We start from the raw sequence: 23,343 nt of genomic DNA, 5'->3' as shown, positions 1-23,343 counted from the left end.
GCGATTGTGGCTTTGTGGCTTTGCTTGAAGTCCACTCTAAGAGGCTCCAGGAAGAGTTCTGGCCTGTGATATCAAAAAGAAGTCATTCAGTCAACATTTTGTAAAACACACTGATACTTTCTTTTCTGTACAGTAAAAACTGCTTAGCCTAGTTTAAAGGGGTTGTTTGGATTATTTGAAGTGGGTGGTATGAGGTACTTATTGATAGACAGTGTATTAGCTACAGTAGATGGTGGTCTACACACACAGTTAGGAGAAGCAGATAGGGCACCAGTACTGAAGCTAAACAATGTCCTGCTGGGACAGGGTCAGCAACAAAAGGTATTTTAGTCACTTAAAAAAGGGTCCACTGAAAACTTAGTGTATGTTATATTTAGAATATCTTCACTGCTTTACTTTGCTGTCAGACAGCCTTTTCTGGCAGGAGATTGACATTGTATAAGTCAAACATCACTCCCTTCAAACAAACCAAACTCCATAGGTGAATTCAGTCATTTTAACTTTCAGAAGAAGGAAGCTGCTGGTCTACTGCTGCCTCAATCAGTTACTTTGTTGGAGTTATTGTGTGACTTCAGTGAATCTGAATAGTACTTTTTAAACATCGAAGTCACACAAACAATCTAACAGATTGAGGCAGCGGTCGACCAACAAGTCCCATGTCCTTTGAGGTGAAATTACTGATTCTACCTATGATTTTTGGCTGGTTTGGAGAGAGAGCAATATTTGGCTCATCTAATGGTAGTTTCGTGTGGGAAGAGGCTATCTCACGTAAGTAAAGCGGTGAAAATATTCTAAATAAAGTGTACTCTTAATCTGATATCAGTTTTTTTTAGTTGTTTTCGACCATTTTTAAGTGACTAAAATACATTATGTGGCTGACCCTGTCCACAGCAGTACATTGCTTAGCTTCTGTGCTGGTACTCCTGCTGCTTCTCCAAACTGGGGGCATATACATACACTGACTACTGATAAGTACCTCAAACAACCACAAATAAGCTGAACTATCCCATTTGTCTCTTTTACAATGTTTTTTTAGATTAAGCAAACAAGATATAAGGTGTTAATTAGTGAACTTCAGAGATGCTGGATTTTGTTATGTTTGGACAGAGTGACGCTGCTTGTTTACCTGTTTCCAGTCTTCATGCTAAGCTAACTGTAGCTACATATTCAGCCTACAGACCTGAGAGTGGTATCAATCTTCTCATCTAACTGTCAGCAGGAAAGTGATTCAGTGTATTTTCCAGGATGTTGAACTTTTCCTTTAATATGGAGCTTGCTTACTTAGTAACTTAGTGCACAGGAAACCACTGCTCTCCATCTCAAGTCAAGTCAAGTTTATTTATAAAGTACATTAAAAACAACCGAGGCTGACCAATGTGCTGTACAAAGAAATAAGACCCGTAGTCAGTCGTCCTTCTCGTCCTGTCAGGAAGAAACATTTCTTCTTTGCTGTCTAAAGAAACACGGGATGTACTGCAGGAGTCTGTAAAAATATGAAATATGTAAATAAGACAAAAAATTACTTTTGTTGTCAGAAGCTCCTTCCCGATTTCCTCCAGTAAACAGCAGCAGCTCTGGTGGTAGAATAAAAAAGATAAATAGTTGTTTTTAAGTTTTAAAATATATATATATATTTGTTGAATACTGTGAATTGTGATATTTACATAAAAAGAGGAAGCATACAACAAGTAGCTTTTCGACACAATCACAGCTGTTACATTCTTTATTAAACCACTTGTTGGTAACTTTCCGTGTAAGTCAGAATCTCACACTCACCTTCTTCACCCTCAGTGAACAGCAGCAGCTCAGGTGATGGAGGAAGAGAGGAGGAGAGAAATGGACAAAATGGTTAGTAAGACGTACAGTATGTGGCTAAGTGATACAATAACATATGTTACTTTTTCTTGTTTTAATGTCATAGTCTGTTCCAAGTCACTTCCTTCACAAGTCAGAAGCTCATACTTCTTTCATCCTCAATGAACAGCAGTTCTTTTTTCATCTGTAAAGAGAGAGAAAACGTTAGTAAAACATGTCATCTTTCAATTCTTGGTTAAGTGATATTTTATGGATAAAAAGACACTCGTACTTACTTTTTTTGTCCTCAGGGGACAGCAGCAGCTCCGATGATGGAGAGACAGAAGAGGAGAGAAGGATAAAAAAGTTAGTAAAACATGTCATCTTTCAATTATTGTCTAAGTGATATTTTATGGATAAAAAGATACTTGTACTTACTTTTTTTCGTCTGTAAAGAGAGAGAAAACGTTAGTAAAACAAGTCATCTTTCAATTCTTGGTTAAGTGATATTTTATGGATAAAAAGATACTTGTATTTATGTTTTTGTCCTCAGGGAACAGCAGCAGCTCCGGTGATAGAGGGAGAGAAGAGGAGAGAAGGATAAAAAAGTTAGTAAAACAAGTCATCTTTCAATTATTGTCCAACTGATATTTTATGGATAAAAAGATACTTGTACTTACTTTTTTTTGTCTGTAAAGAGAGAGAAAACGTTAGTAAAACAAGTCATCTTTCAATTATTGTCTGAGTGATATTTTATAGATAAAAAGATACTTATATTTATTTTTTTGTCCTCAGGGGACAGCAGCAGCTCCGATGATGGAGGGAGAGAAGAGCAGAGAAGGATAAAAAAGTTAGTAAAACATGTCATCTTTCAATTATTGTCTAAGTGATATTTTATGGATAAAAAGATACTTGTACTTACTTTTTTCGTCTGTAAAGAGAGAGAAAACGTTAGTAAAACAAGTCATCTTTCAATTCTTGGTTAAGTGATATTTTATGGATAAAAAGATACTTGTACTTACTTTTTTTGTCCTCAGGGGACAGCAGCAGCTCCGATGATGGAGAGAGAGAAGAGGAGAGAAGGATAAAAAAGTTAGTAAAACATGTCATCTTTCAATTATTGTCCAACTGATATTTTATGGATAAAAAGATACTTGTACTTACTTTTTTCGTCTGTAAAGAGAGAGAAAACGTTAGTAAAACAAGTCATCTTTCAATTATTGTCTAAGTGATATTTTATAGATAAAAAGATACTTGTATTTATGTTTTTGTCCTCAGGGGACAGCAGCAGGTCCGGTGATGGAGGGAGAGAAGAGCAGAGAAGGATAAAAAAGTTAGTAAAACATGTCATCTTTCAATTATTGTCTAAGTGATATTTTATGGATAAAAAGATACTTGTATTTATTTTTTTTGTCCTTTGTCAACAGCAGCAGCTCCGATGATGGAGGGAGAGAAGAGGAGAGAAGGATAAAAAAGTTAGTAAAACATGTCATCTTTCAATTATTGTCTAAGTGATATTTTATGGATAAAAAGACACTTGTACTTACTTTTTTTCGTCTGTAAAGAGAGAGAAAACGTTAGTAAAACAAGTCATCTTTCAATTATTGTCTAAGTGATATTTTATGGATAAAAAGATACTTGTACTTACTTTTTTCGTCTGTAAAGAGAGAGAAAACGTTAGTAAAACAAGTCATCTTTCAATTCTTGGTTAAGTGATATTTTATGGATAAAAAGACACTTGTACTTACTTTTTTCGTCTGTAAAGAGAGAGAAAACGTTAGTAAAACAAGTCATCTTTCAATTCTTGGTTAAGTGATATTTTATGGATAAAAAGACACTCGTACTTACTTTTTTTGTCCTCAGGGGACAGCAGCAGCTCCGATGATGGAGAGAGAGAAGAGGAGAGAAGGATAAAAAAGTTAGTAAAACAAGTCATCTTTCAATTATTGTCTAAGTAATATTTTATGGATAAAAAGACACTTGTACTTACTTTTTTTCGTCTGTAAAGAGAGAGAAAACGTTAGTAAAACAAGTCATCTTTCAATTATTGTCTAAGTGATATTTTATGGATAAAAAGATACTTGTACTTACTTTTTTCGTCTGTAAAGAGAGAGAAAACGTTAGTAAAACAAGTCATCTTTCAATTCTTGGTTAAGTGATATTTTATGGATAAAAAGACACTTGTACTTACTTTTTTCGTCTGTAAAGAGAGAGAAAACGTTAGTAAAACAAGTCATCTTTCAATTCTTGGTTAAGTGATATTTTATGGATAAAAAGACACTCGTACTTACTTTTTTTGTCCTCAGGGGACAGCAGCAGCTCCGATGATGGAGAGAGAGAAGAGGAGAGAAGGATAAAAAAGTTAGTAAAACATGTCATCTTTCAATTATTGGTTAAGTGATATTTTATGGATAAAAAGATACTTGTATTTATGTTTTTGTCCTCAGGGAACAGCAGCAGCTCCGGTGATGGAGGGAGAGAAGAGGAGAGAAGGATAAAAAAGTTAGTAAAACATGTCATCTTTCAATTATTGTCCAACTGATATTTTATGGATAAAAAGATACTTGTACTTACTTTTTTTTGTCTGTAAAGAGAGAGAAAACGTTAGTAAAACAAGTCATCTTTCAATTATTGTCTGAGTGATATTTTATAGATAAAAAGATACTTATATTTATTTTTTTGTCCTCAGGGGACAGCAGCAGCTCCGGTGATGGAGGGAGAGAAGAGCAGAGAAGGATAAAAAAGTTAGTAAAACATGTCATCTTTCAATTATTGTCTAAGTGATATTTTATGGATAAAAAGATACTTGTATTTATTTTTTTTGTCCTTTGTCAACAGCAGCAGCTCCGATGATGGAGGGAGAGAAGAGGAGAGAAGGATAAAAAAGTTAGTAAAACATGTCATCTTTCAATTATTGTCTAAGTGATATTTTATGGATAAAAAGATACTTGTACTTACTTTTTTCGTCTGTAAAGAGAGAGAAAACGTTAGTAAAACAAGTCATCTTTCAATTCTTGTCTAAGTGATATTTTATAGATAAAAAGATACTTGTATTTATGTTTTTGTCCTCAGGGGACAGCAGCAGGTCCGGTGATGGAGGGAGAGAAGAGCAGAGAAGGATAAAAAAGTTAGTAAAACATGTCATCTTTCAATTATTGTCTAAGTGATATTTTATGGATAAAAAGACACTTGTACTTACTTTTTTCGTCTGTAAAGAGAGAGAAAACGTTAGTAAAACAAGTCATCTTTCAATTATTGTCTAAGTGATATTTTATGGATAAAAAGACACTTGTACTTACTTTTTTTCGTCTGTAAAGAGAGAGAAAACGTTAGTAAAACAAGTCATCTTTCAATTATTGTCTAAGTGATATTTTATGGATAAAAAGATACTTGTACTTACTTTTTTCGTCTGTAAAGAGAGAGAAAACGTTAGTAAAACAAGTCATCTTTCAATTCTTGGTTAAGTGATATTTTATGGATAAAAAGACACTCGTACTTACTTTTTTTGTCCTCAGGGGACAGCAGCAGCTCCGATGATGGAGAGAGAGAAGAGGAGAGAAGGATAAAAAAGTTAGTAAAATATGTCATCTTTCAATTATTGGTTAAGTGATATTTTATGGATAAAAAGATACTTGTATTTATGTTTTTGTCCTCAGGGAACAGCAGCAGCTCCGATGATGGAGGGAGAGAAGAGGAGAGAAGGATAAAAAAGTTAGTAAAACATGTCATCTTTCAATTATTGTCCAACTGATATTTTATGGATAAAAAGATACTTGTACTTACTTTTTTTTGTCTGTAAAGAGAGAGAAAACGTTAGTAAAACAAGTCATCTTTCAATTATTGTCTGAGTGATATTTTATAGATAAAAAGATACTTATATTTATTTTTTTGTCCTCAGGGGACAGCAGCAGGTCCGGTGATGGAGGGAGAGAAGAGGAGAGAAGGATAAAAAAGTTAGTAAAACATGTCATCTTTCAATTATTGTCTAAGTGATATTTTATGGATAAAAAGATACTTGTACTTACTTTTTTTTGTCTGTAAAGAGAGAGAAAACGTTAGTAAAACAAGTCATCTTTCAATTCTTGGTTAAGTGATATTTTATGGATAAAAAGACACTCGTACTTACTTTTTTTGTCCTCAGGGGACAGCAGCAGCTCCGATGATGGAGAGAGAGAAGAGGAGAGAAGGATAAAAAAGTTAGTAAAACATGTCATCTTTCAATTATTGGTTAAGTGATATTTTATGGATAAAAAGATACTTGTATTTATGTTTTTGTCCTCAGGGAACAGCAGCAGCTCCGGTGATGGAGGGAGAGAAGAGGAGAGAAGGATAAAAAAGTTAGTAAAACATGTCATCTTTCAATTATTGTCCAACTGATATTTTATGGATAAAAAGATACTTGTACTTACTTTTTTTTGTCTGTAAAGAGAGAGAAAACGTTAGTAAAACAAGTCATCTTTCAATTATTGTCTAAGTGATATTTTATAGATAAAAAGATACTTGTACTTACTTTTTTCGTCTGTAAAGAGAGAGAAAACGTTAGTAAAACAAGTCATCTTTCAATTCTTGGTTAAGTGATATTTTATGGATAAAAAGATACTTGTACTTACTTTTTTCGTCTGTAAAGAGAGAGAAAACGTTAGTAAAACAAGTCATCTTTCAATTCTTGGTTAAGTGATATTTTATGGATAAAAAGATACTTGTACTTACTTTTTTCGTCTGTAAAGAGAGAGAAAACGTTAGTAAAACAAGTCATCTTTCAATTCTTGGTTAAGTGATATTTTATGGATAAAAAGACACTCGCACTTACTTTTTTTGTCCTCAGGGGACAGCAGCAGCTCCGATGATGGAGAGAGAGAAGAGGAGAGAAGGATAAAAAAGTTAGTAAAACAAGTCATCTTTCAATTATTGGTTAAGTGATATTTTATAGATAAAAAGATACTTGTATTTATGTTTTTGTCCTCAGGGAACAGCAGCAGCTCCGGTGATGGAGGGAGAGAAGAGGAGAGAAGGATAAAAAAGTTAGTAAAACATGTCATCTTTCAATTATTGTCCAACTGATATTTTATGGATAAAAAGATACTTGTACTTACTTTTTTTTGTCTGTAAAGAGAGAGAAAACGTTAGTAAAACAAGTCATCTTTCAATTATTGTCTAAGTGATATTTTATAGATAAAAAGATACTTGTACTTACTTTTTTCGTCTGTAAAGAGAGAGAAAACGTTAGTAAAACAAGTCATCTTTCAATTCTTGGTTAAGTGATATTTTATGGATAAAAAGATACTTGTACTTACTTTTTTCGTCTGTAAAGAGAGAGAAAACGTTAGTAAAACAAGTCATCTTTCAATTCTTGGTTAAGTGATATTTTATGGATAAAAAGATACTTGTACTTACTTTTTTCGTCTGTAAAGAGAGAGAAAACGTTAGTAAAACAAGTCATCTTTCAATTCTTGGTTAAGTGATATTTTATGGATAAAAAGACACTCGCACTTACTTTTTTTGTCCTCAGGGGACAGCAGCAGCTCCGATGATGGAGAGAGAGAAGAGGAGAGAAGGATAAAAAAGTTAGTAAAACATGTCATCTTTCAATTATTGTCCAACTGATATTTTATGGATAAAAAGATACTTGTACTTACTTTTTTTTGTCTGTAAAGAGAGAGAAAACGTTAGTAAAACAAGTCATCTTTCAATTATTGTCTAAGTGATATTTTATAGATAAAAAGATACTTATATTTATTTTTTTGTCCTTTGTCAACAGCAGCAGCTCCGATGATGGAGGGAGAGAAGAGGAGAGAAGGATAAAAAAGTTAGTAAAACATGTCATCTTTCAATTATTGTCTAAGTGATATTTTATGGATAAAAAGATACTTGTACTTACTTTTTTCGTCTGTAAAGAGAGAGAAAACGTTAGTAAAACAAGTCATCTTTCAATTATTGTCTAAGTGATATTTTATAGATAAAAAGATACTTGTATTTATTTTTTTGTCCTCAGGGGACAGCAGCAGCTCCGGTGATGGAGGGAGAGAAGAGGAGAGAAGGATAAAAAAGTTAGTAAAACATGTCATCTTTCAATTATTGTCTAAGTGATATTTTATGGATAAAAAGATACTTGTACTTACTTTTTTCGTCTGTAAAGAGAGAGAAAACGTTAGTAAAACAAGTCATCTTTCAATTCTTGGTTAAGTGATATTTTATGGATAAAAAGACACTCGTACTTACTTTTTTTGTCCTCAGGGGACAGCAGCAGCTCCGATGATGGAGAGAGAGAAGAGGAGAGAAGGATAAAAAAGTTAGTAAAACATGTCATCTTTCAATTATTGGTTAAGTGATATTTTATGGATAAAAAGATACTTGTATTTATGTTTTTGTCCTCAGGGAACAGCAGCAGCTCCGGTGATGGAGGGAGAGAAGAGGAGAGAAGGATAAAAAAGTTAGTAAAACATGTCATCTTTCAATTATTGTCCAACTGATATTTTATGGATAAAAAGATACTTGTACTTACTTTTTTTTGTCTGTAAAGAGAGAGAAAACGTTAGTAAAACAAGTCATCTTTCAATTATTGTCTAAGTGATATTTTATAGATAAAAAGATACTTGTATTTATTTTTTTTGTCCTTTGTCAACAGCAGCAGCTCCGATGATGGAGGGAGAGAAGAGGAGAGAAGGATAAAAAAGTTAGTAAAACATGTCATCTTTCAATTATTGTCTAAGTGATATTTTATGGATAAAAAGATACTTGTACTTACTTTTTTCGTCTGTAAAGAGAGAGAAAACGTTAGTAAAACAAGTCATCTTTCAATTCTTGGTTAAGTGATATTTTATGGATAAAAAGACACTCGTACTTACTTTTTTTGTCCTCAGGGGACAGCAGCAGCTCCGATGATGGAGAGAGAGAAGAGGAGAGAAGGATAAAAAAGTTAGTAAAACAAGTCATCTTTCAATTCTTGGTTAAGTGATATTTTATGGATAAAAAGATACTTGTATTTATGTTTTTGTCCTCAGGGGACAGCAGCAGCTCCGATGATGGAGGGAGAGAAGAGGAGAGAAGGATAAAAAAGTTAGTAAAACATGTCATCTTTCCATTATTGTCTAAGTAATATTTTATAGATAAAAAGATACTTGTATTTATGTTTTTGTCCTTTGTCAACAGCAGCAGCTCCGGTGATGGAGGGAGAGAAGAGGAGAGAAGGATTAAAAACAACCAACAACGTCCTCGTAATCAGGGAGGAGTGGAGAATCGTTGATGATCAGGTTGTCTTCAGGACTTTCAGTAACACGGCGAGCAATGCTGCTGTTTAAAAGCTGGAGGAAGCCACCTGAGGGGCAAGAAAGTATAAAAAAAACTCACATTCTGGACATTTTTAGGCAAAATTAAGCTTCAAAGTTTAATTAATAATATATGAATATAATATATTTTCTCAAAATTAATCCTCAGTCATCTCTTAAACGTTGTTTTTAAAGGACCTACAAGAGTTCCGGATACATCTGAAGCAAAACTTAAACATTCACAACAAGCAAAGTCAACTGTGCACACAGAAGAACAGGCCATCTGTTCTGTTTACACCTGCACTTCTAATGTCCTGATGTTAGAACGTTCTAACGTTCTAACATTATGACGTTAACTCCTCAAAGTTCCATCGTTTCCATGGTGCCATCATTCGAAAATTTTTTTCTCAAATAATCGACGACAAATTAGTAAAAAAAACAATGCCCTTACACCAAAATAAAAGTGTTTTCATATTACTATTCCATTGTTTACACAGTCTAAACATTTCCTGGGACATTCCGATCGTCAAAACCGAGAAAACGATGAGTTTGTGTCTTTTTCCATTAAATAATGTATTTTTTCCACACATTACCACTAAATATCCATATTTTAAAAACAGTAAACAGTCAATTTGTACTGAAATAATATTTTAAGCATTTCAGGCAGGTGAATGAATAAATGAGGTGTGATATTAAAAGTTGTCTTACCTGCACAGTCGTTAAACCAGCGGCTGACTCTGGCCAGCAGGTGCTCCTCCACAGGGGGTCTATGGAGCTATATTGGGGTCAAAAGTTTTGTACTTGAAAAAATAAAATTTGAAACTGAAAATTCAAGTTTTGATCTTGAATTTTGAAAAATACATTAGCGTATTCAAAATAAAAATAAGTGCACAAAAAATTTTTTCAGGTTAAATATAATTATGAATCACTCTGGTAATTCTTTTGAATAAATTATTAATTTTCACTTTTCACTTTCATATGTTTTGATATTTGAGATCTTATTTTTTTCAGATTCAAATCTTATTTTTTACAGTTTCAAAAAAAAAAATTTCAGTTTCAGATCTTTATTTTTCAGGTTCAGATCTTTTCTTTTCAGTTTCAGACTTTTGACCCGAATTTCGCGTGGGGGGCGTGGCATCAACTGAGAGGGGTGTGGAATCATGACAGACAGCTTAACAAAAAGGCTGGGGACCTTCCCCTATCACGTTGCCTTCAGGGAACGTAGGAACTAAAACAATTCAACTCAACACTTCATGTAGGCTACACCAGGTGATTGGCAGTGAAAAAACTGATGTCAGTGACAAACTTCCATTTGCAATTTAATTTTCTCTGTAAGTCTAAAGCTGCTAATATGTCACTTTATATACGTTTTATATTCTTTAATACGTGGTAGGTTTGTCCAAACATCGCCTTTTTTGAAATTTAATCCGACGTTTTCGGAGATGTGAGATGTGAAAGCTGTTTTAGACAGTACTGAGGACCACCTGCAGAAGCGGGGGGATAAATTATGCCGGATTGTTCACTTCAACAGACACACTTTAATGCTTTCCACGTAGTACTGTGAATGCAGCACAGTGTCCGCTCGTAATGATGGCGTCCGGCTCTGCAGGCCGATCTGCTGGAGCAGCACACAGGTGAGACATGTTCAAAATGAGAGGTCGGTTTGTGACACCATGCAATGTTTCTGGTGTCTTAAGTGGTGAATTGGCAAAGCTGGAAGTTAAGCATAGGGCTAAAGCACTCGCACTGACACCATGCATCTATTTGCGATATAAACTCAGTAGGACTCGCGATCAACAACTAGCCAGAGCCCCGTTTCCCAGAGCCTTCGTAGCACTACGTGCGTCGTAAGTCTCCCTTAAGGTTGTCCCAACTCTGGGAAACAGCCCATAACCTTAAGGGAGACTTTAAAATACAACTTACGACGCACGTAGCGCTACAAAGGCTCTGGGAAACGGGGCCCAGAGCCATACCAGCTGCGGTTTTGTTTAGCGTTACCATAGCAACCGTTTATCGTGTTCTTGTTTATTTGCATGTCGCTAGCTTTCTTCTTTACACTCATAGTGTCACTCATACACCCACACACTCGCACACACATCCCGTGTCCCCCATTTTGATTTATTATTTGAGGGTTGTTGGTTTTTTTTTGGTTTGTTTTTCATATTCGTTATGTCACCTGTAACACATAAATAGCAGGGCATCAGATCAGTCTAATTATCTGGTAACCCCATTTGAAGTCCTGACCCAAGGTTGGGAACCACTGCTGTAAGGAGTACACTTCACAAACACTAGCTGATAGCATTAGGCCACATTCATCCTGTAGCATGGATCAACATTTTCCACCGCAGGCTGCTGCATGGTGTCAGTGCGAGTGCTTTAGCCCTATGCTTAACTTCCAGCTTTGCCAATTCACCACTTAAGACACCAGAAACATTGCATGGTGTCACAAACCGACCTCTCATTTTGAACATGTCTCACCTGTGTGCTGCTCCAGCAGATCGGCCTGCAGAGCCGGACGCCATCATTACGAGCGGACACTGTGCTGCATTCACAGTACTACGTGGAAAGCATTAAAGTGTGTCTGTTGAAGTGAACAATCCGACATAATTTATCCCCCCGCTTCTGCAGGTGGTCCTCAGTACTGTCTAAAACAGCTTTCACATCTCACATCTCCGAAAACGTCGGATTAAATTTCAAAAAAGGCGATGTTTGGACAAACCTACCACGTATTAAAGAATATAAAACGTATATAAAGTGACATATTAGCAGCTTTAGACTTACAGAGAAAATTAAATTGCAAATGGAAGTTTGTCACTGACATCAGTTTTTTCACTGCCAATCACCTGGTGTAGCCTACATGAAGTGTTGAGTTGAATTGTTTTAGTTCCTACGTTCCCTGAAGGCAACGTGATAGGGGAAGGTCCCCAGCCTTTTTGTTAAGCTGTCTGTCATGATTCCACACCCCTCTCAGTTGATGCCACGCCCCCCACGCGAAATTCGGGTCAAAAGTCTGAAACTGAAAAGAAAAGATCTGAACCTGAAAAATAAAGATCTGAAACTGAAATTTTTTTTTTTGAAACTGTAAAAAATAAGATTTGAATCTGAAAAAAAATAAGATCTCAAATATCAAAACATATGAAAGTGAAAAGTGAAAATTAATAATTTATTCAAAAGAATTACCAGAGTGATTCATAATTATATTTAACCTGAAAAATTTTTTTGTGCACTTATTTTTATTTTGAATACGCTAATGTATTTTTCAAAATTCAAGATCAAAACTTGAATTTTCAGTTTCAAATTTTATTTTTTCAAGTACAAAACTTTTGACCCCAATATAGCTCCATAAACTATCTAACTAACTGTTTTTTTGAAGATAGAGTACTAATGTTTAAAATTACCTTGTGCGCATCATGTTCACGCACCAACAGAAGTTTCAGTCTCAACATTATTCCAAGTAATTTCATTAATTGTAATATAAATGCTGAGCTACTGGATATTCTTTCCCCCAGAATAAAAAAATTCTCCTGCTGGATTTGTTGTAATTTTAAACTGTCAGCTGCTTTTAAAGGATTAAAGAGGGTGAGAGGAGCTGATGTCATATGGTGGTGATGATGATGATATTGCTGTTAGTCACTCCAACTCCAACTGCTAGTGGAAACAAACTAAACATGCAATGTAGATTCAGAAGAAACTTTTTCTTTAATGATGTAAATACACATCTTTCTTTACATTCATTTTGTGTACAGCAACCACTAGCACACAGAGACAAAACTAACAATCAGGAAAAAAAACATGACTGGACTGAGCAAAGATCAAGTGCAAGACTCCTTACTGAGAGAAGCTGATCAAGGAAGCAAAAGAGCGCTGAGCTGAGCAAATAAAGGTAATTAATGTGCTCACCAGTGGTCAGAAAGGTTAAATTATAGTAGTTGATAATACAGTAAGCGTTCACCATTTCACTGTGCTGGATAAGACAGTGGTTCTCATGTCACTGTCACTGTGCAAATTGCATCCGAATTACATGCATATAGACAAAAAGACAGCAATATATGAATTCATAGTTAAATACATCTAATAGCTGTCAAGACAGTTAAATAAAAAGAAAATATGTCAACCTGTTGGTGGCACTTGAAGAAAAGCCAAATCACCAGAGTTGGTAAGTACAGACCAAAGTGGTGGACTGGCATCCATTATTTGTTATTCATGACATCTGTCATTTTCAAACTTCCTGAAGAAAGAAGAAATTAAAAGATCAGGACTTAAAATGTAAATTTATTGACACATGGGACACACAGTGTATACGAGGGGCATTCAAAAAGTTCTAAGACAAATGACATAAATTCAAACTGAGTCAAAATAGTGTAACAAAATGACCTTGAATCGTACCACTGATGACTTATAAACAAATTTGACAAGTTACAGCATTCTAACTTTGTTATTCAATGATCCAGGTTACATATTACAAAACTTTTTTGACCGTCCAAAATGAGCCAATTTGAAGTTCAAGCAAACATCAAATTTCTAACAAAACTTCAATGGAAACCTACAGAAATCATTGAAGCTTTGCAAAATGTTTATGGAGACTCGTCACCTTCTAGAGCCGTATTTCCAAAGTTGAAGGAACATTTGACAGGAACAAGATTTCAGTCCATACTTGAAGCAAAGAGGGAGGTTGTGACCTGGTTGACTAGACAAGCTCCAGAATTCTATCAAGAAGGAATTTCTCGGTGGAAACATCGCTTGCAGAGGTGTATTGAGTTAGGTGGATCTTATGTTGAAAAATAATTTTGTATCTTTCATAAATAAAGTTTTTTTTCAATTTGTCTCACAACTTTTTGAATTACCCTCGTACATACGTCGACAACCCTAGTCATTCCTGAAATTTAAAATCAGATCAGTGATAGTTACAAATGACACGTCACCCAGACAGTAGGTGGTGGCTGGAGTTCTAACACTGTCACAAAGGATTAATTCATGAAATTGGACAGAGATTAATAATAACTATCTCTCTAATAACTATATCTGCACACATTTTATCAGTTGCCAGTCTGTCTTCATGTAATCCCTTGTTTGTTTTAACACTGTCACAAAGGATTAATTCATGAAATTGGACAATTAATAATAACTCTCTCTCTCTAATAACTATACGAGGGTAATTCAAAAAGTTGTGAGACAAAAAAGTGAAAAGTTATTACTGTATTGCTTGAGTAAAAAGAATCGCTGTCATACAAGCAAGTAATGGATTTGAAATGAATCTGACCACTTGGTGGAAAACATCACAAATTTCATTCCAACCCTAAGTTAAAATTCCACCTCAGTAAAAATAATAATAAGAAAAAAATATATATAATTTTAAACTTTAATCAATTATTTGACCAACAGTGAGATGAGTCCCAATAATGGGACCATTTTATCAGATTTTGTCCACATGGCAGAAATTCAAGTACATGTATGGAAAACAAGAATGCGCAGTTGTTTGCAAATTTGAAGGAATCCAAATCTATGAGCCGCTGCTTGTATTCACAGGCATCTACTCCAGAACAGTATTCTGTGGGAAGAAAGAAAAGATTAATGTTGGGGAAGAGAAAAAGTCTTGTTCAACTTCCAATTCTTGTTCTGTACAACAACATACTGTTGACACAGTAGTTGATTTCTTAAGTTACTGCATTTCTTGTAATGTTTTATCTTGTACAATGTGATTTGGCACTACTATGTGTAATTATGGTCATGCCAGTAAAGCCTATTTGAAAAGAATTCAACTTGATTTAATTGACCTGAACTGAACTGCACCACATTACATAGCACTACACTGAACTGACACATCGGGTTACATTTATCTGATCAATATTTAATCACATAACGAAGAACAAAGTTGTCTTTGTAGATGGGTGGATTGATTGGTAGACTCCATCAGGACCAGCACTCTGTGGGAACATGTTTGATTTATGCTATTAGACAGGCACCAAATTAAAAGAATAAGGAAAAATACATTTTGTTAAAATTTAAGTAACACCTTTTTTTGTCATTACACTGTCATAACCATGTCATGATACCTGTCATAAACATGAAGGAGCCTTTATGAATGTTATGACTGCTGTCATTAACTGTCATTTGGTCAGTTATATTGTTTTCACTGCAAAATTGACATTATTTGAAATGTCTTCGTCATGACAACTTGATATAAACCAAGAGAAAAATATCTTTATGACTACTTGATGTTAACCAAGACAGTCTGCCAGTGTCTTGAGTGTCATGACAACTTGAGATCATCTGCTGTGGTCTTAAAGTTATCTAGTCATTTCCTCTTTTATTTTGGTACAGTATGATGTCTCTTGTGTGGCTTTGTTGTTTTCCCACCCTTTTGTTTTCTGATTGTGTTTATCTGCCCATGATTGTTTCCACCTGCCCTGTTTAGCGTCCCAGCCTCTTTAGACTTTTGTCTTCCCTCCTTAGTTTCCAGCGTGTTTTTGTCTGTAAGTCAAGCATACTAGTGTTTCCTTGTGTACCTTTTTGTATCTCTCCCTAGTGTTTTTCCCTCTGTGTTGTTCTGTCTTTTTTGAACATTGTATTTGTGCCTCCTCTTTTGGAGTTTTGTCTGTTTTGAGCTCCCAGTGTTCCCCAGAAGCCATGCATCCTCCAAGCATGCTAGCTTTCCAGTATTCACCTCAGCCTGCTAACAACCTGCCTGTCAACTTCTAGTATTCACCTTGGCCTGGTAGCATCCAGCTTCCCAGTCTGCCAGAAACCAGCCTTCAACTCAGCCTACATTATCCTGCTACCTGCTGGTCTTTGCCATGGGCCTATTAGCCTCCTGCCAGCTCCAGCCACTTCTTATGTCCTAGCTTGGCTAGCTTCCTGTCTGACTCCTCCTTTGACCATCCCCTCGAGTCTCCTTCTCTGGGAACCCAGCTAGCTTACACGACGGACCACCAGGAAAGCAATGTTTCAGATAATACTGAGGTTCCCCATTGTCCCAGTCCCTTGCATCCTTTCTGCTAGACCTCTCTCTAGAACCTGATGGCAACTAGACTGCTAGCCTCCAGCCAGATAACCACTCGGCTAATACAGTCAATCATTTCCCTGCCTGATCCTACCCCAAAGCCACCTTCTGAGAAGTCTTCCAGAAGGAAGTGCTGCTCTTGCTTAAGTTGTGCTTCTCAACGTCCCAGCTCAGCTTCCCAGTGCACTCAGCTGCCTAGTGTCCCAGAGATTCAGCTGCCCAGCAACAAGGAAGTTCTGCCATGCAGTGACATTAAGTTTTCGCTGCCTAGTACACCAGCCAACATCTCTGCAATCCCCAGCTTGGCCGACACCAAGACTGCTTCTGTGACAACCAACATCTCCAGTTCCCATGTTGGTCGATGCCAAAACAGGCCCCGAGTCATTTGATGTCTCTTCAGTCCCTTTGTTGGCCAGCACCACCTCTGTTCCTGAGTCAGCCTTCATCTCACCTGTTCCAGCTTGGCCGCAGCCATCACCAGTCCCTGCTTTGGCTGGGCCACAGCCACACCCCTTTCTCAATCTGCAGCTGTGCTGCTGACGTCTTGTGTTCCACCCAAGCTGCAGCAGTCTACAATGCCCAAGCTGTGGTCATCTCCTCTTCACCCCAAACTGCAGTGGTTCTCAGTTTATGTTTTTCAGCTTTCCTGGCTTCTCAGCCTAGGTTGTCAGTATTGATGCTGTAACCTAGAGGTGCTCTACTCTTCAGCCCTCCTGGTCACCCTCATCTGTCTGGACCTCATGATATCTGTCTCAGGTCTCCCACTCTGCCTCTGTCCTCAGTCTGACCAGATTTTTAGGATTTATGATCTAACCTGACCTTATGATGATGCAGGACAGGTCAGGCAATTTGAGCTTGTTTTTCATTGTAGAGCAATACAAACTGTTCAGTACAGAATTATTTAGTAAGTACTGTACCAATGCTTGGTTGATATATATATATCCAGCACAATTTCAAGTTTTTTTTTCTCCCAAATCTTACTGTCTAAACCATTTATGACATTCCCATCACACTCAGCTGTATAGCTACTTTGTGTTTAGCTTGCCATTTTGTTCTTGCATATTCTGACTTTTGCATTTCTGGTTCTTCTGTGAGGACTGTGTTAGCAATGTGAGAGGGCTAATTTAACATGTTTTTGTGGTGGGGAAACCTCTGAGGAAACCCATGGAAACATGAAAACATGCCCCACAGCTCCTGCTACAGTGATAATTCAATGTTTTTATACAGTAGCTGTGGACTAACCTACCCTTTCAGTGGGGTTGAGAGTGCTGTAGACTTGGTCTTCATCCTGAAGGTGAAGTGATTGGTAGACTCCATCAGGACCTGCAGGGTTCTGTGTGAACATGTTTGATTTACATTATTAGACTAGTAGAAAATTACAACCCATGTTCCAAAAAAGTTGTGACACTATGTAAAATGTAACGATTTGCAAAGTCTTCTGAACCTATTTTTAATTGAATACAGTATAAAGACAAGATATTAAATGTTCAAACTTATTAACTTGTTTGTTTTTTATAAATATACACTCACTCTGAATTTAATTTTAACATGTTCCAACAAAGTTGGGATGTTTACCATTGTGTTAGATCACCCTTTCTTTCAAAGGGTGACACTAATTGCTGAGATTTTGAAAGTGAAATTCTTTCTCATTCTTGCTTGATATACAACTTGAAGTGCTCAGCAGTCTGGGGTCTGTCTTGTCATATTTTGTGCTTCATAATGCACCAACCATTTCAATGGGAGCAGGTCAGAACTGCAGGCAGATTAGTCTGGTACCTGAACTATTCTTCTATGAAGCCACGCTGCTGAAATATGTGCAGAATGTGTCTTGACACTGTCTTGCTGAAATAAGCAGTGACGTCTCTGAAAAAGACGTGTGGATGGCAGCACGTGTTGCTCCAAAACCTGTATGTACCTTTCAGCAATAATGGGGCCTTCACAGATGTGACAGTTACCCATGATGCCATGGGCACTAACACACACCCATACTATTCACAGATGCTGACTTCTGAAGTTAGCGCTGGTAACAATCTGGATGGTTCGTTTCCTCTTTAGCTCGGAGGTCACAACGATGGCTTCTGAAAACAATCTGAAATGTGGACTCGTCAGACCACAGCAAAGTGTAACACTTTGTGTGAGTCAGACTCAGATGAGTTTGGTCTGCAGCATGTCTGGATGAATGTCTTTTGCTTTGCATGTTAGAGTGTTAACTTGCATTTGTAGCTGTAGTGACAAACTGCGTTTACTGCCAATGGTTTTCCAAAGTGTTCCTGAGCCCTTGTAATATCCTTTAAAGTTTATACAATTATGTGGATTGTTAAAACAGTTTTTAACACAGTGCAGACTGAGGGGTCAAAGGTCACAGGCATTCAGTATTGGTTTTCAGCCTTGCCTCTTACATGCAGAGATTTCTCTGGATTCACAGAATCTTTTAACAATATTATGGATTGTTGGTGGTGAAATCCCTAAATTCCTGCAATTCTGTGTGGAGAAATGTTCTTAAACTGTATTTGCCCATACAGTTTTCCACGAAGCGGTGAACCTCGTCCCATCAATGCTTGTGAACAACTGAGCCTTTTGAGGATCCCTCTTTAATATCCAATCATGGGACTGTCACCTGTTACTAGTTCACCTGTGTAACTTTTGAATGCTTGAAACAAGCACTGCACGACTTTCCCAGAGAAACTGGGAGATTTGTTGCTCCTGTCCAAACTTTTTTGAAATGTGTTGCAGGCATCCAATTCAGAATGAACATATATTTACCAAAAACAAGTTTACCAGTTTAAACATTAAATATCTTCTCTTTGTACTTTATTTAATTGTTGTGTAATTGTTTTACACAATGTCTCAACTTTTTTTTGGAATTGGGGTTGTAAAAGAAAAGCAAAGAAAACACATTTTATTTAAATTAAATTGTAATCAAAAGACTATGCATTATGCATGCACTATGCCTAAAATAGCATGAAGTGTGATGCAGACCACTAAAGTGTCAACAGGAAGACATGTGGTTGGTTTGCCCTCTGCAGAGCTCAAGATATCAGCAAAATATGCACGCATATAAATACTATGATTAGAAAGCCCATCCACCTCTGTCCAAACAATCTTTAGACATTCTAACTTACATCATGGAAAATGTCAAGTTTAGTAATTATAATTTTGTAGCCTCAGTCCACATTTATATGTGTGTGAAGTTTTTTTTTCCAAGTTTCATCTTAACATAATTGTGTTCAGACAAGTTTGGCCCAAAAATACATGAATCTCAGTGATTTTGGTGTTTCTCTGACTTTTCATCTATTGTCATCATCATGTCAGAGTTTTAAATTGTCCAATGCAGATGTGTATCTTAAATATTTCACTTGAACCCTTCCGGGATGCAATTTAAACCAGATAACACAAAAGCTTCCAGAAATAATAATGTCCTATCATTGCCATGTAATCAATAATATTCTTGGTTTTCTTTTCTTTGTAGACACAGTAGAGTCCTGCTAGGCAACCCTAAAATAATATTCAGATGTAACTGCTTTGTCATCACCATGTATGTAGTGAAGACTTTGAGGAATTTAATATAAGATATGAAGTAGGACTTGCCAGTTGCTGTTTGTAAATGAAGATTAAGATTAAAAATGGCAAAACTTACGTCTCCTGTGTCTTCTTGTGTCATGGTAACAACCCCTGAAAAACATGGAAGCATGTGGTTATCTAACAAGCCAAAATAATGTCTTTATACAGTAAATATGCTACTGTTGTTCTAGGCCAGAGGTTGTCCATAATTTTCTCATCAGCCAAAATAGAAAATATAGGAACATACATTCATACAGAGAAACTATTAAACTACTTGTTGAAGTATAAAGCCTTTTGTACCTAAATATTTTTATATCATGATAATTTAAATGATGAATGACTCTGAAAACTTTCCATGGACCCTTTGGCAGAGTGCCAAGGACCCCAGGGGGTGCTCAGACCTCTATTTAAGAACCACTGCTCTAGGCAAACTCTTACTGAGCACACTTAAAGAAAATGGTACAACCATTAATTAGAACAAAACAGTGTTGTGCTAATCTAAATCCTTGCTTTCTTCAAGGATTTATAGAAGAAATGATCTCAAAAATCTATTTTTTTTCTCATGAATCTGTAACCCATATTATTATATCCTATATTATTAATCATGTAGATTTACAACTGTATTTTTCACAGCAAAAAATTTAATTGCCATCTATACCATGAACTGCCACTGTATACTGTTGGTGTTTGTGTCTTACTTGGTTGTTTCTTCATCATCATCCTGATAAGCATCACCACCAATAGGATTATAATAAAACTTAAGCTTCCAATCAAATATAGTGCACTTCCTGTTTAAAGAGAGAAAAGAAGGAAGATGAAGCGGTTAATCACATTTTAACTGCAGATTGCTTCTAATAACCCCTTGTACATACTGAGAAGTGGATACGGAAGTCTGAATTAAGCTCAAATGTTAACTAATCCACATTTAAGGTAATGTTAGATACTTTCCACAGTTTTTGATTTTCATTTAAATTTTCATTGTTTACTTTCCTAATATATTTGTCATTGGTTGTTTGAACTTTTCTTCTGTCTTCTTGTAGTTAAAAAGTCTACCTCAAGTAAGGTGTTTATATTAGAGAGCCTCTTTGCATCAAGCATTTATAACAGTGTTGAGCTATGAGGTTGAGTAAGTTATATATAATTTTCATTATTCACTTAAGTGCATACTTCTTATTTAATGTTTCAGCACTTTGATGTTCATATTGCAGTAGCAATGGACATATTATTTATACTCTGCATTTCAATTTCAGTTAAACAATGATATATTATACATTAAACATATGTATAATCTTATGAACAGTGTGTTCCATACCAGCTGTTGTTGTAGGATGGATGTTGAATGGTGTAGACACATCAGTAATAATGTCTGAGCTGACTGAAGACACCGTGAAGCTGTTTGTAACAGAAACTGTTTCTGGAGTTGTCATGGGACTGGAAGACTCAGCTGAGAATAACACAGTATATGTTAAACTATCAATTATGTGGACATTCATTACGTTGTGACAAAGACGTGGTATTTTTAAAATGAAAAAATGAAGAACATAAACTTACCATCTGTAACTTGAAGATTCACCTCTATAAATCCATCACGTCCAAATTTCTCTACTCCACAATAATATTTTCCAAAGTCTGACTTTTGGAGATTAGTGAAGGTCACAAATAAACCTTCTGGAATGTTAGTTAATTCTATTTGATTCTTACGTTTAGTCTCTTTAAATGCTGCTTTGATGATGATATGTTTGTCTTCTGAGCATGGACTCTTACAAAGGTACTTAACATTAGATTTTACATCAGTTAAAGTGTTCCAGTCTGAGCATTTGAATGTCACATTTTGCCCAACACATCCCTTTATGTTGAGAGGCCTCATCTCCACAATACTCAGAGCTACACGTGGAAGTAAAGGAAACATTATATGTTACTGGTATAATGTCAATGCATAAGTAAAATCAAATGTGCACATTTCTTTTACTGTCGGTGCATTTCATTATTTGTGACAAAAGTGAACAACTAAATGATTAATTTAGCAAACAAACAAACAAAAACTCATCTAACAGCTGCAGCATTTATACACAAGAAAATGTAAGAAAAAGAAACTCACCAGACAGAAGAAAATAGTATGCATAGATTTTTATCATAGTTAAAATAATGAGCAAAGAAAAAAAGAAAAAAAGCACAAAAAAGTACAGGGAGTATCAGGTCAATACAACTACAGTCTCTAAAGTATTTCTAACTTTCCATTCTCTCATCATTTCAAAAGTTCAAGCTCCTCCCACACACACACACAAACACTACGCATATGATATGTTCACACCTACATGCAGTGTGTGACTCTGTTGACCAGATCACAAATCTGGTTGAAAAATCATCTACAGTCCCACCAGGGTCAACTTTTGATCAGAAGATAAACCTGAAGTGTTTTGCTTGTTAACTGTATAAAAACTATGAGCAAGACAAAAGTTTTGTCATTTTCACAGGCTCTCACAGATCAGGTCAAGCAAAAAAAACAAAAAAAACAAAAAAAAAAACCCAGCTCGGACTGTATTTCAAACCACTTTCCACGAGGTGTGACATGTAGGCCTTTCATTTATAGGGACAGGAAGTGACTCAGTGCTGTAGATCACCCCCATGTTGCCATGTTGGGAAAAAAAAATCACACATCAACCTGTTTTTCTTGACTGTATTGTCAAATATTTTGTGAACTATGTTCGAAAATTAGATTAAATAAAAAATGTTGTGCATACACTACGACAGCAAGATATTAAATATCACTGCTGTCTCACCGTTCCACCGATCTGGACACACTTTGAAATACTTGACATGTACCATCTACAGAACGTCTGTTCTGGTCGCATTTAAAAGAAAACTTGTGATGACACAGATGTTCATTGTTTTTTCATATTTAGAAAAATTCAGAGTGACAGATTTCTGAATTGAGTGAGGCAAACTTTTGTCACAATTCCTTGGATGTGCTGAAGAAACTTCTGCTCTGTAGGACGTATGGGCTGATCTTTGAAGTTTGGATCATGAAATGTCTAGACATTTAGATTTGTTTCAATAAGTAACACCCACTTTCATCTAATATTACCAAAATTCTTTCATTGACTGAGTCATGACCAAAGATCATAAATTTAAAAACTGACATTTTTAAAGCAGAAGACTAAAACTAAAGCCTAAAAGAGGCAGACAAATTGAACCATTGAAATGGTGAAAGAAATTTTAGAGTACACTAAACCATTTTAAAGATAACTGCAAAAACATATACTTTATCGTTACAGAAGAAGAAAGAAAGAAAGAAAGAAAGAAAGAAAGAAAGAAAGAGACTAATAGATGTCCACAGTAAGTGACGCCACTTGGACTTCAGTCAGTTAAAGTTGTGACGTAGTTATGTGGACATTATGTACATTATGATCTTTTGTGGATGGTTGGATCTGTATTCTGCAGAAAACTGGAAACATAACATTTGCTGTAGGTCTTGTACACATCCATCAGATGAGACAGTGACACATGCTGAGTAATTTCCCTCAAATTAATCCTCTGTCAACAGTGAAATAAAATAAAACATATTAAATTAATGTGGTTTGGTATCCTCAGCCACAGAATTATGTGGTAATATGGATTCACTGTCTCAGATGAATGTTTGTTAAATTTCACAAAATAACATCAAATAAGCCTGAATTCAATTTAATGACCTACAGTAGAAACACTACATAATCGTGGCTGTAA

The 23,343-nt window shown here is 35.8% G+C and overlaps 1 protein-coding gene across 1 annotated transcript; it reads right to left on the bottom strand.

Annotated features, from left to right (window-relative positions):
* Positions 1–13,218: 13,218 nt before the first annotated feature.
* Positions 13,219–21,885, bottom strand: LOC146330553 (CMRF35-like molecule 1). Its single transcript, XM_084714187.1, has 7 exons — positions 21,719–21,885; positions 21,172–21,504; positions 20,933–21,064; positions 20,319–20,408; positions 19,697–19,731; positions 17,306–17,392; positions 13,219–13,287 (listed from the first exon to the last, which is right to left on the bottom strand). Exons 1-7 carry the CDS (start codon positions 21,753–21,755, stop codon positions 13,279–13,281), a joined length of 723 nt encoding a protein of 240 aa, XP_084570313.1. The 5' UTR covers positions 21,756–21,885; the 3' UTR covers positions 13,219–13,278.
* Between the last annotated feature and the right edge of the window lie 1,458 nt (positions 21,886–23,343).

This window comes from Lutjanus erythropterus, chromosome 3 (assembly GCF_056507025.1).
Source record: "Lutjanus erythropterus isolate fLutEry1 chromosome 3, fLutEry1.hap2, whole genome shotgun sequence".
NCBI lineage: Eukaryota > Metazoa > Chordata > Actinopteri > Lutjaniformes > Lutjanidae > Lutjanus > Lutjanus erythropterus.
The sequence above is the reverse complement of the archived record's forward strand: the minus strand, read 5'-3'. Positions and strand labels throughout refer to the sequence as shown.